The 13,760-nt window shown below is 42.8% G+C and overlaps 1 protein-coding gene across 6 annotated transcripts in view; it reads left to right on the top strand.

The window, feature by feature from the left end:
* Golgb1 (golgin B1) overlaps nucleotides 1-13,310 on the top strand; it is a 102,026-nt gene extending 88,716 nt beyond the window's left edge. For 5 of the 6 annotated variants that reach the window (XM_029568208.1, XM_008842919.2, XM_029568207.1 and 2 more), the window contains 8 exons: nucleotides 20-198; nucleotides 1,649-1,814; nucleotides 2,000-2,137; nucleotides 6,564-6,707; nucleotides 8,520-8,617; nucleotides 9,100-9,234; nucleotides 11,656-11,761; nucleotides 12,004-13,310. In XM_029568208.1, the coding sequence (XP_029424068.1) occupies nucleotides 20-198; nucleotides 1,649-1,814; nucleotides 2,000-2,137; nucleotides 6,564-6,707; nucleotides 8,520-8,617; nucleotides 9,100-9,234; nucleotides 11,656-11,761; nucleotides 12,004-12,138 (1,101 nt within the window). In that variant the 3' untranslated portion in view covers nucleotides 12,139-13,310. The remainder of the gene's footprint in view (nucleotides 1-19; nucleotides 199-1,648; nucleotides 1,815-1,999; nucleotides 2,138-6,563; nucleotides 6,708-8,519; nucleotides 8,618-9,099; nucleotides 9,235-11,655; nucleotides 11,762-12,003) is intronic. The other variant, XM_008842920.2, reaches the window with a different exon arrangement.
* Nucleotides 13,311-13,760: the final 450 nt, after the last annotated feature.

Here is a 13,760-nt window from a genome sequence, read left to right as displayed (position 1 = left end):
ACTTTCCCTTTGTTCAAAGCTGAAGGAACTGAAGAATCTGCAGCAGCAGTACTTACAGCTCAATCAAGAGATCACCGAATTACGTCCGCTGAAGGCTCAGCTTCAGGAGTATCAAGATAAGACAGAATCATTTCAGATTATGCAAGAAGAGCTCAGGCAGGAAAACCTCACCTGGCAGCATGAGCTGCATCAGCTCAGGTAGGTTTATCCCTTTATTGTCTTCTTATCATATCATTGTTGTCTTTTTTTTTTCTTATTTTAAAAAATATTTTATTTATTATTTTTATTTTATGTGTATGAGTGTATTGCCTGCATGTATGTGAGTGCACCTGTGTTGTGCAGTGCCACAGAGCTCAGAAGACGGCTTCAGATTCTCCTGGAGCTGGAGTTAAGGACGGTTTGTAGCCGCCATGTAGGTGCTGGGAATTGAACCTGGGTCCTCTACAAGAGTAGTCAGTGCTCTTAACCCCTGAGCCATCTCTCCAGCCCCCATTGTCTTCTTTTTAATATGAGAAATAATTTATTCTACAACTAAATACGAATGACCACAGCCCAGGAACACATTCAGGTTTCCTCAAATTCCATATTCCAGCATGGAAGTAGTTTCATGAAGTTCGGTTTTTGTCTTGTCTTGTTTTGTTTTGTTTGAGACAGGGTTTCCCTGTAACGCCAGCTGACCTAGAACCAGGCTGGCCTCAATCTCATAGAAGTCCAGTCTACCTGGCTCTGCCTCCTCATTGTCTTTTAATGTTTTCTTTTGAAATAATTACAGATTTGTAGAAAATTGCAGAACTAGTTACAAGGAACTACTACATATCCTTTACCTAGTTTCCTCCAGTGGAAGCTCCCTGTATTACCCTATTACAGTGCCAAAACCAGGCTATTTTTACACATGGTGAAGGAGTAGCTGGGGTCAAGTAGAAGCCTCACTCTGCCAAATTCAGGAAAATAACTAAAAATAACATCTAAGATTATATATTAGTTAGTGTTTAATAAGTACCAGGTTTTGCGTTTGATGAATGACGTGTGATATCTCATTTAATCCTCACAATAATCCTAAGTAATAACTAGTTTATTCCTATTTTATTGAAGAAGCTTGGGGAGATTAACATTTGCTCCGGGTCTCACATTTAATGTACGAAAGAGCCAGCATTTGAACTCACGTCCTTCAGGGTCTATAGCTGCATTCTGAAAACTGAGGTGTTAATTCTGCATTGTTGGCACTGTGCTAAAAGACTATGGTGACTTCCCATGCCTGACTTGTCTCACCTTGTCCTCGCCACCCTCCTTTCATACATATCTTCTCTACACTTTGTCTCCTACAATTTGGAAATTCTGCTCAGTATTCATCCTGAAGTTGGAGTGCTTTTTCCTTTATGAAAACCCAACTTTGTTCAGGTTCCAGACCCTAGGTTAGCTTTTCTTTGAAGACATTCCAATCCTGCCAGTAGGAAGTCCTCTTTGTAGTCCTCTCATAGTCTTGCTGTCATCATCTTACTGCATGGTTCTGCCTGTAGTGTAAATTTCACTCTGATTTTGTATTTGCTTGTCTGCATTGCTAATATCTCGTAATAATAATATGCTAAGTATGGGATTATTCTCCTTTGTTCCAGGAGTATGCTTGACCTGTTCTTTCTTCATGTTCTAGGGTAGAGAAGAATTCCTGGGAAATGCATGAAAGGAGGATGAAGGAGCAGTACCTTATGGCTCTCTCAGATAAAGATCAGCAGCTCAGTCATCTGCAGAGTCTTATGAGGGAACTGAGGTCTTCTTCCTCCCAGACTCAGATTCTCTCAGTGCAGTACCAAAGACAGGTAAGGAACACCAGTGCCATCTGCTTCTTGAGTGACCACTACCCAGAAAGCATCAGCCTTCTACAAGTTAAATGCCCTTCTGCTACTGTTATGACTTCAGGGGTGAACAAGATTTCTTCTAGAGGGAAGGGATTAAGGATGAGCAATCTTAGGAGACAATTTCAGTCATGTTTGTATCTTGGCAGGCATCCCCAGAGACATCAGCTTCCCTAGATGGGTCACAAAACCTAGTTTATGAGACAGAACTTCTCAGGACTCAGCTCAATGACAGCTTAAAAGAAATTCACCAAAAGGAGTTAAGAATTCAGCAGCTGAACAGCAAGGTATGTGTTTCCTGCCAGACTGTAATTCTGGTTTTTTTCTTTCTTTCTTTCTTTCTTTCTTTCTTTCTTTCTTTCTTTCTTTCTTTCTTTCTTTTTATGACTGGAAGCAAGAAGATAGGCTTCCAGCTCTAAGCATAACCTGGTGTACATTTCTCAGACAGTGGGTCTTTATTCCAGAGCACTAGACACAGGGCCATTTTCTCCTGCACTTGGTAGGTCCTTGAAAATGATTGGAGAACTCCATACACTAAGAGTACAGAAGTGACTGCTTTAGGCAGCCTTTGTCCCTGGTGCCATTCCCCTGTCTTACCACTTGTTAGTAGTGTCCAGGCATCTCCTCACCCACTTCTTAGGACTCCTTGTGTGCCTGTTGCTCTCTAACTGGTCAAAGTGTTCTTCACTGGCTCCTTTCCTGGGCCTGTCCTTCAGAAGAACCGAGATAGGCCGTCTTTGCCAGAATTATAAGTGATTTAAGAGGTCAGTAAGACTCAAGTCCAGAGATTGACTTTGGGGAGAGTTGTGAATACCCAAAAATGCATGCATAGTATGGGTTGGGATATGTGTGGATTTTCCTCATCACAAGGACTTATAATGGGCCAGTGAGATGGTTGGTGGGTAAAAGTGCTTGCTTCCTGATCTTCTGTATTTTATCCCTGTGACCCACAGAGAATTGACTCCTAAGGGTCATCCTTTGCCCTCCACATGCATGCCTCACCATGGCATGAGTGTGCCTATAGGAATATATCACACACACACACACACACACACACACACACACACACACCACAAACTAATTTTGATTAAAAAATTTTTTTTGTCTTTTTGAGACAGGGTTGGCCTGGAACTCACTCGTCCAGGCTGGCCTTGAACTCACAGAGATCTGCCTGCCTTTACCTCCCATGTGCTGAGATTAAAAGTGTGCGCCATCACGACCGACCTTGATTCAAAAAAGTTTAAGAATTGGGTAGGTAGTATTCACAGATGAGGAAAAGAGCCCAGAAATATTGAGTATCATGCCTAAACTTTAAAAGGCATGATACTTCAGTCTGAAGTAAATGTGGAAAAACACATTAATAGTACCCAGTGCTTGCCACATGCAGAAGGAACTCATTAGAGGTTAAATTCATCTGACACTGAAATGCCAGAGACTGGCATTAACTTTGGCCGAGAAATTTTCCATGTTTTTAAAGTTTGTGGATTCAAATCATTTGATGAAATAGCCGCTCCTTTTCTGGGTGGGGATTTGTTTGCATTTTCAAAGTGTCTCAGCATTCCCCTTTACCTAGCTGTTTCCAGAAATCCCACTGCTTGTACTTCCACAGTTTGTCTCTTCTTCCAGTGAACATCTTCCAGTCTACCTCAGTTCTGGGTGTTTGACAAATGTTAGACTATGCCTCTGTCTAGACATTTGTCTTCCTATGACAGTAGGAAGTAGGTCTCTTTGTAGATGATGAAATAACCTACTGAAGTAGGTCTCTATATAGATGATGAAATAACTCATTTTGATGGGTGGTTAACAACTTAAAAAAAAGGGATCTTGTATTGAAGTAAAGCATACAGAAAAGTAACATAACAGGTCATAAGCATAGCATGATACACCTTCACAAAGTAAAGATGTATGTAACCAGAACTCAGAGAAAGAATCAGAATGTACAAGATCTCTGGAATTCCTTCATTCCCTCTTCTGTTCTCTACCGCCCACCTTAGAACTACATGTAAGTGGAGTTATATTTTCTCTTTTGTGTGGCTTTTATTTTTTGACATCCACCCAGGTTGTTTCATTATAGTGTAATTTTACATTCTCGATGTAGTATTACATTGTATGCATATAACATAATTTCTCTAGACTGTTGTACAGTGATATGAATTCACAATTGGAGCTATTGAAAATAGTGCAACAAGTGCTTTTTACAAAGTAAAAGAAATAAAAGCATATATATATATATTTACAATAATGTGCTATATGTTGCTTATATATTTATGTACCAAGTTTTGGGTCATAAAGTTGCAAATTTTTTACGACTTTATTGAGATACAATTCCACTTAAAGTATGAAAACATTGCTGTAGGCCACTGTCATTCTTGGTAAGAAATAGTTCTTTCTTTAGAACTCAGCTGTAAGGAAGGCCTTTCCTTCCCTAACCTTACTTACTCATATGTGAAACAAGTAGCCATCATTTGCCTTCTGTGAACCTGGCCATATGTTAGGTACTGAGGACATGCACGGGAGCCTCTCTTGAAGCCTACAGTCACTGAAGCTTAGTCTCCCTCTCAAGCAGGTCTCAGCCAACTAGAAGAATTGCTTCTGAGGCCCATGAGTAGGATGATGGGTCAACATAGAGTGGTTTCTTTCTAAGCCACTGCCCTAGTTCCTTTCCTTAGATGCTCATGCTTTATACACATTTCTGCTGCCATAGTAGATGTTTCTGTGCAATGTAGGAATATGTTAGAAACTTAAAAACATGTGAGGATGGTTAATGGTATAATGCTAGTCTAACTTTAATGGTACATATGTAGTTAGTTTATGCGGTAGAGCAGCGGCCAGCAAACTGTGCCTTAAAACCTTAAATAGTATGAACATTTTAGGTTTGTAGATCATGCAGTCTCTGTTACAATTGCATGTTTCTATAGTTGCAGCCGTAAAGCAGCAATGAATAAATGAGTGAATGATTGTGTTTCAATAAAACTTTATTTACAATGAGATGACAGTGGTCCCTGGGTCATACTTTGCCTGTTCTTAAACTACAACAAGCTCTGTTTACCCTAGACCAAATAATGCAGACATGCAAGTTATTTTTATGAGGGTGGCTTATTACTGATAAGCAGTTTGTCTTCTCCAGAGTTTTGCTTCTAATGAATTTTGTAGGTCTGTTCTTTTTTCTTTGACAGATTTGCTAAGGAGAAAGTGTGAGGAGTTTTTTCAACACTAAGAGGTGTATGGGTTCTTTTTATGTTTGTTTGGTATAGCTTGGACTGTTCATTATAGATAGGAAAATTTCCCTCCTATTTTAGGATTATTAGTCCTTCCTCTGAAATTGTTATACTCAGTTTCCTGTCCTCAAATTAGTATTGCTTCTCAAACACTTACATCCTTTTCTTTAGTATCAACCATCCCCCAGTACCCATGGCTATCCTAACATCCCATGCTGTACCTGCAATTGGACACTATCGAGTAGTAGACAGAGCTTAGACTTGGAATCAGGAACTGCATTTGTGAGTCCTGGTCTGATAACTAAGAGTTCTATGACCTTGGAAGGTCAAACTTGTTTCTTTTTTTCCACTTGTAAACAAGAACACAAATCCTACTTCTCTCAAATAGGGTGATATTTGTGAAAATGCTTTATAAACTGAAATGTTATCTTCAGAGTGACAAACAGAAAACTCATCAAGTGCAGTTTTCAGTTACCAAGCAAATATGTGTGTGCATTCTTTTATTCTCATTTTCTCTGTGTATCAAATGTCTTTTCCTACAATGCTTTGGAAAACTATCTTTCTCAGACATTGATCCAATTTTCTTACACAAGCACTTAGAAAAGGATCCTTAAGAGAAGATGAACATGCAGCTGGATCCACCCATTCCCTCGTAGTTGTACAGGGGTCCACACCCTATTCTTCAGTGGCTACTTTGGAGGATGTCTCCATTGGTGTTAATGTATCTGGGTATTAATCATAGTTAAAGCTTAAAATCTGACAACCTACAAGTGAGGAATTAAAATTCTGGATCAAGAGGAACCAAATTCACACCAGTGGGTGAAAGCTTCAGAGGTAAAGTTTTTCACTCAGTATAAAAAAAGATTTTTTTCCCCTGATTAAACAAAATGTAGCTTTGATTACTTTGTCAGGACATGAGTTTCCTGACACTGAACATGTGCAGGGACAGAACAAACCACTGTTACTCAGGTCCTAGAGGAGAGTTGTCTTGGAGTGGACTGTTTCCACCTGTAGAATCTTGGTCCCATTCTAGTTTCTCATATTCATTTACACACAGATGGTAATTTATTTTCTCTCTTGGTGACATATCCCCCAGTAATAATATAACACACATTTTAAAATGCTAGCTTTCCTTCTGGCTGTATTGTAGTCATTATTAGTAACAAACATGAATCCAAGCTCCTACTCTCTGTTTATGTTCTTGAACAGCCTGTCCTACTGGATTTCCTCAGGGGTTTCTGCTTAATTGTTACTCAGTTCATAGAGCAGGCACCATTAAACACAAAACAGTTTCCTGCTACTCTTTCAGAATTAGTTTCCTTTTATGGATGAAACATTTAGACATTTTCTCACTTGGAGGGAGCACACAGTAGTATTTATTCTAAAGTAGGTCTTGCTAATGCAAGATCAGGTCCTGAAATCACAGGACAGGGCCTATGCCCTGCTCATAGGGAAGCAGTTCTGGTTGTGGTACTTATCCTCTCCTCTGCTTCAGTTCTCTCAGCTACTCGAAGAGAAAAACAACCTCTCCATCCAGCTCAGTGACACCAGCCAGAGTCTTCGTGAGAACCAGCAACACTACAGTGACCTTTTTAACCACTGCGCTATCTTGGAGAAGCAGCTGCAGGAGCTTCAGGTGGTAAGGCAGTGGCGAGAGGCTAGGAGAGATGTCAGGAAGCATAAAGAACAGCATGGCAGGATGGGAGGGATGTGGGAGAGGAGAGCCAGCCATAATGGTTATGGGAAGAATGCCTAAGAAAAAGCACCAAGTGCATTCCTAATGGTAGTTTGAAGCAAAATGCTCAGTGAGATGGTGGGAGAAAACAAAATATGAGTGGGAAATAGTGATGACAAAAGTAAGAAAAGTGTGCTTCAAGAAGATCCTCCTGGAACAGGGACCTCTGGCTGACTAGATTTACCAGAAGGGCAGATAAGGGGGAATGGATGGGGGTGCTGACAGCACAGTGGACAGTGGCAGGGATAGCAGAGTATGGAGGCTCTAGTGGGAGAGGAAGGCTGTCTACCTGACAGTTTGTATACATGCTCAGATGCTGAGGAGCTCAGAAGGTGGGCGACTGTGACCAGTCTTATAGAGTTTATAATGAGTAAAAGATTATATAAGCGTAATAATTCATCTGTAAACCTAGAAATGTACAGCCAATTTTGAAAGAGATGTACCCTAGCTCAGAAAAATGTTATTGAATAGGTTAATGCTGTTGTAATGAAACGCTTCTTCTAATTAAAAAAAAATTATTAAAAAAGAAAAATTTTAAAACAAGGCCAGCCTGGTCTACACAGTGAGTTCCAGGACAGCTGGGGCTACAGGGAGACCCTGTCTCAACAAGGCCAAAAAAAAAAAAAAAAAAAAGAAATCAACAGAGATGGGCATGGCAGGTGCATACCTGTAATCCCAGCACTTGGGAGGCAGAGGCAGATTCTGTGAGAATGAGGCTAGCCTGGTCTACATAGTGAGTTCCAGGTCAGCTGGGGATACAGGGAGACCTGTCTCAAAAAATAAAATTAAAAAAAAAAAAAATTAGAAAAGTATGGGAGAATTTGGTCCTGACAGACTAGGCGGAACTGTTGTGGGGGTGGAAAGGGGTGCAGCATGGAGGTGGCTGAGAATTAATGTCAGGTTACACAATGTAACACAGAGGAGGCTGTAAGGGAAGGATCAGAGTCACTTGAAAATCCATCAACTTCACTAGATGAAAGCAGACTTTGATGGGAAGATTTCAGACCTGCAAGATGAGAAATTTGGGACTGGAGAGATGACTCAGCAGTTAAGAGCACTGGCAGCTCTTACAGAAGACCCCTGTTCAGTTACCAGCACCCACATGGTGACTAACCTTTCACCCACATGGTTGCTAAGAACCAATTCATAACTTCAGTTCCAGGGGATCCATCGCCCTCTTCTGGCCTCTGCAGGAGTTGCACAACACTGGTATACTTGTATATATGCAGGCAAAACACTCATACACATAAGATAAAAATAATTTTTTTTTTAAGATGAGAAATTCAAGAATGAGAATCAGAGGGAAAGGTTAAGAAGATCCTCTATGGCAGTGAAATGGCTCAGTGGGTAAAATCGCTTGCATCAAACCTGATGACCTGAGTTCAATTCCTGGGACCTACATGGTAAAAGGAGAGAACCAACTCCCCCAAGTTGCCCCCTGACTTCCACAGTGTGGCGTGCTCATGCCCCACCCCTATGCATGCAAAATAAATTAGAATATAATAAAAATTAAGGAGAAAAAAAAGTCCCCTTCTGTGGAGGTGACTAGTCTGGAGCAGAAGAGTCTTATTCTCTCTGGACTTCAGAATTCTAAGTAGGGACTGTTCCTTCCTGATATTTCTAACCCTCTCTACTGTTAAATAAGCACTCATTTTGCAGAAGTACAGTATCCTACGAGCTTTCATCACTGAATTACTAAGCCACTGCTTCTTCTAGGGGCCACTAAATGCAGATGTTGCTCCAGGAGCTCCCCAGGAAAAAAATGGGGTTCACCGAAAGAGTGATCCTGATGCTGCAAGGGAGCCACAGCTAAGGTAGGGCAGCAGGGCTCTTCCTTTGAGTATATACTATGTTGTCAGAAATTGGGTTGAAGGTAAGAAAGGGTAGTGGGGGAGGGGGTGAGTATAATTAAAATATATACATGTATGGAAATATAACAAAACCTATTATGTGTGATTAATACATGAAAACAAAAAACTTCACAGAAAAAACTAGTTTCACAGAAGAGCTATATAGATTAAATTGTAATAAAAGCTTGTAAGCCAAAACTGCAGTAACACAGCATGTATAAACACAGCACTGAAAAACTGTGGAATTAAAATAAAACTATTCAATCAGTCTCTCGAATCTCTTAATATATTTTCTGCAGTTTCATTTAATCGCTCTATAACTATGCTTTCATGATCATCTTTGTGTTCAGGGAAACGTCCATTCCTGCTTTATAACTTTATGAAGACTGCCATTAGTAGTGGTGTTCTGCATCTAGCAATGCTGTTTGTTCTCCTTTATCCTAAAGTTTTTCTGAAGCCCAGCAGCAGCTATACAACACCAGACAAGAAGTGAATGAATTAAAGAAGCTGCTGGAAGAAGAACGAGACCAAAGAGCGGTGGCTGAGAACGCTCTCTCTGTGGCCGAGGAGCAGATCAGACGGTAAGCAGTGGGAGGCAGTCTCTTCTCTTCTCACCCTTCCTGACATCATTTGTGCACATTTCTGTGGCCAGGCTTGGGCTGAATGAAGATCTTAATCTCCCCTTGACATGGTCCTGAAGTGAGCTAAGAATCATTGTTATCACTCAGAAACAGTATTTCTGGAGTTCAGGAGGCTTGTGCTTTCTGTAGCAGCAGCTTGTAGGGATTAATAAAAATATGTTTACCATTCATATTATATAAAGTAAGCTGTAAAAGATATCTTATTTCATCCCAAGAGTAACTATATGATGTAAGTCTTGGGGAGGGGGAGAGGGCATGTACAGAATCCAGAGGAGGATGCTGGATGCCTTGATGTTTCATGCTCCATCTAGTTCCCTTGAGACAATCAGTGTCTCTCACTGAACCTGGAGCTTACCATTTTTCAGCTACCAGTAAGCCCCACCAATCCTCCTGTCTCTACCTTTCCCATTGGACTGAAACCTTAAAGATTGGAACATATGGGAGATTAAAAGAACACTTTAGAAAAAGTAGAACTTTTGATTTATTGGCAAATGTACTGCCTAACCCTTAGGGCTGCCCCCCTCCCCATTTACAGACACTGTTGGCCAGAGTAAGCTTGCCTTGCCCAAGACCCTGCTCTTACCCAGCTAGGAGGACATTGGAGTAGTGGTGACTCGTGCTGTTGTAGGCAGTTTGCCCTACACACCCTTTGTTGCTTATTCCCAGTCAAGACAATCACTGTGCACAAGAAGGTAGAGTGGCTACAAGTGTTTTGTTTCTGGAAGTCCCTTTTTGTGGAAAGAAACATTAAATGCAGGCAGCTCTATCATGACTCAAGAACAAGCCACCCATGTGTATTGTCTCTTCTCTCAGAGAATGAGTGGCAATGGGGATATTACTGCCTTCTTGCAAAGCCTAGGTGGCAGAGGTACCTGCCCCAGGGAGCAGGTCTTATTTGGAACTTTTTTCTTTTCCGGACGGCTTTTTGTTTTTAGCAGCCATCTGGGCGACTTAGAGGGTGAACTTTGTAGGAGCACAGTGCAGCCTCATCTCTGCCAAGCATTTTCAGGCCTGTACGCTCATGGTAGTTTCTCATCTCTGTGAAGCCTGGCCTGTTAATCCCCCTCAGGTGTCATTAATCTGTCTTAAACCAACTTGAGACTGTTTAGTGTAGGATGACCCTGGAGTCTGTGTCTGGGCCTCATTGACCTAAGTTTGGCCCCTCCCCAGTTCCCTTGCTGGCTGGGATATAGCATGGAAACTGACTAAGTAACCACCCATGTAGACCAGGTACTATGATTTCAATGTTAGAGCCAAACAGCACTCTAGTACATGAGGAACTTGGAGCCTTGAAGTTTAAAGGCAGCCAAGACTGTTTGTCTCTAATGCCTACTGATAGCCTCTTTACAGAAGAAGTGGAGACTGACCCCAACAGGAACGGACCACCCTGCTCCAGATCAGGGCTGCCTTTAAGATGCCTTGCAGAGCACGTAAGAGGGAGTTAGGCTGCACGTGCTCAGGTTCGCTTTCCAGACCCACAGTTTGGACGAAGGCATTTCCTCTCTACTAGAGAAGAGAGTGTGGCTGGCAAACAGAAGGTGTATTCAGCTGACAGCTCCCTCTAGTGGGAGGATGCATGAAGCGAGGGGGGGGTTCTGTCCTCCCCACAATAGTTAAAACGTGTGTTCCTGCAGGCAAATGATTGATTGATTGATGAAACATGCCCTTGCCACAGTTCTTGTTTGGCCCAGGACCATGGAGTAATGGCAGCTTCATCATTAAATGGAGAACTTCCCATGTGCATTAGTAAGCAGGTCAGCAAGGAGTGAGCAGAGAGCTGTGAAGACTGCCAGCTGAGCTCTATTCTAAAGGCCTACAGAAGCTTTCTCTTAGATGTGTGTGCCTATTGTAAATGAAAAAAGTGGCAGATGTGATAGTGCATGTCTGTGATCACAGCCCTCAGGAGGCAGAGGCAGGAGAGTCCTAAGTTCAAAGTTATCCTGGGCTACAGAGTGAGCCCCATCTTAAAAAACAGAGAGGGAAAGGGAGAAGAAAAAGAGGAAATTCATGGGTTTCTGAGTCAAATGTGTCATAATGGGATGGAACAAAAGAGAAAGGGGCTCAAGAACAAACAGGTATTGACTCTGGTTCCACTGCTTGCTGGTCATACTGCCTGGCAAAAATCTATACCAACCTCCAAACCTCTGCATCTCCAGTGTGGGAAGTAGCCAAGCCTGCATCTGGCACAAAGTAGGCAGTCCTGGTGGCCACTGTCACTGTTACTACTATGTGGGCCAGGACTGTGGGAGCAGCCTTTGCTGCCAGTCTTCTGTGCCACCTTCCCAGGGTGACTGACAAGACTCCCTTTGATCAGCCTCCCTTGCAGGGAACCCATGCTGTGCCTTATTTTTCTCAACACAGGTTGGAGTACAGCGAATGGGACTCCACCCGGACTCCTATCATTGGCGCCTGTGGCTCTCAGGAGCAGGCACTATTAATAGATCTCCCTGGCAACAGCTGCCGAAGGGTAAGAGGGGAAAGGATACAGACAGTGCTCTGCTGTGGGGACAGATGTGTAGGTGGGCGGATGGTGAGGGTGTTCAGCCACTGAGCCACTGGACTGTTAAATTGTCCACCCTGAGGAGACTTTCTCCCAGGATGCCTTTCTTCCACAAGGATGGTATCCTCGTGGCTTAATTGCAGGATAACTGGTGAAGGAAAAGAAGCATATTCCCATAAGATAAACTCTGACTTCCCCATTTTTTTCAGACCCGGAGTGGTGCTGGATGGAAGCGGGTCCTACGTTCTCTCTGCCATTCCCGGACGCGAGTGCCACTGCTGGCAGCCATCTACTTCCTGATGGTTCATGTTCTACTCATTCTGTGTTTCACAGGCCATCTATAAACTTGTCACTTTTTAGACCACACCCTTCAGAACTTGTAATTCCTTCACTTGTCAGTTCCAGAACAGCCTTCCCACTTTCAGCTCATCCATGCCTCCTTGAAGAGTGCCTGAAAAAAGAGGTGGCTGTGAGGACAGGTTGGGGAGCAGCAAGGCCTGGTGCATCTGCACTCTTCTATACAATGCCCTGAACAGTTCTGTTTGGTTTGAGAAGCCTCCCAGGTAGTGTGCTGTGCCCAGTGTTTGCTCAGATTTTGCAGATCCACATCTCTTTTGGTTCTGTGAAATACTGAGGGATGTCTTTCAGCCAAGGCAAGAAGACAGTTCCAGTACTAGCGATCTGAAGTCCATTCTCATTCTTAGTGGTAACTTGCTCTATCTTGTTGCCTACATTTTCTCCTGCCTCAGAGAGAAGGCAAAATTCTGGGAATGAACAACACATTGCCTCACAGGACATGTGAGCAAGTCTCGGAGACTCAGGTGGGAGCTGGAGGGCCTCTCAGGCTTCAGCTGCTGGATCACAGGGCAGACAGCATTTTCTTTTCTGGCTCTTCCTTCAGCATTGGAGGGAGAGTTTGTTGCCCTGAACCATAAGGGCAGCACCCCATTGCTTATGCCCCTAATCACATGTAGATTAAGGTATTAAGTGGCCAGTGCCTTTCCTTCCACTGAAAGGTAGAAGAACTGGTGTTGGACAGCAGAGTCCAGATTCTTGTTAGTCCTGTGTCCTGGATGTGCCTCCATATGGGTCCTGAGATGGTGCCCAGGGACCAGCAAGGGACCACACCAGGGCGAGCCAGGCTCAGGTCTCATTATCACACTGCAACTTCCAGCCTCGAGAACTACTGCGCTGCTGTGCTGTTGAGCTCTTGGTGACAGCACGTTTCAGTTGCTCACCCCATAGTCATTCCCCTCTGTGGAAGAGAGGACTGAGGAAGATGGAAAAACACTTGAATCCAGGCCTGAGAGCAGCAGCTAGGAGTGAACTCCACTGTGCCTGTTCCCTCCTCTCCCTCTCCCCACTTTAGCTGTGTTTTCTCATTATAGATGTGATGTGTTCCCTTCCTGTTCTCACCACAGCTCTAAATCTTTTTCTTGTGGTGATTAAATTTGGTCACAACATCCCAAGAACTTTCCTTAACTACTGTAAAATAATAAAGTTATTTTCAGAATGAGGAATTGTGTGAGAATGTATGTGCACAGGTGTTTAAGTACTTGTGTTTGCACACTATGAGGAGGGAGGGAAGGAGAAAGGGAGGAGTGGTTACAGGAGCTCTAAAACTCAGGCTTCTCACTGGTCAGCATCAGATATGGCTATAGAATATCTTGTAGCCTTGGCTGCTGGACCCAAAGAAGATGGAGACTAAACTAAAGGAGCTGAGTCTTTCGAATCTTTTGACTCTTACGTATAGTCCTGAGAGAACTCTTGAAAACATTAGGCTACCAGGTATGGTGGCCCGTGCCTGTAATCCTAGCACTTGGGAGGTTGAAGCACAAGGGATCATAAGTTCAAGGCCAACCTTGGCTATATAATGTTTGGCTATATAATAACACTGTGCTGCATAACAAGACTGTCTCAAAGAAAAAGAAGGCAGTAGCAGGAGCAACAAAACAAACACCAAAAA

The sequence above is a fragment of the Nannospalax galili genome, unplaced genomic scaffold, assembly GCF_000622305.1.
Source record: "Nannospalax galili isolate Female #2095 unplaced genomic scaffold, S.galili_v1.0 scaffold18, whole genome shotgun sequence".
Classification (NCBI taxonomy): domain Eukaryota; kingdom Metazoa; phylum Chordata; class Mammalia; order Rodentia; family Spalacidae; genus Nannospalax; species Nannospalax galili.
This window is presented reverse-complemented; position numbering and strand designations above follow the sequence as displayed.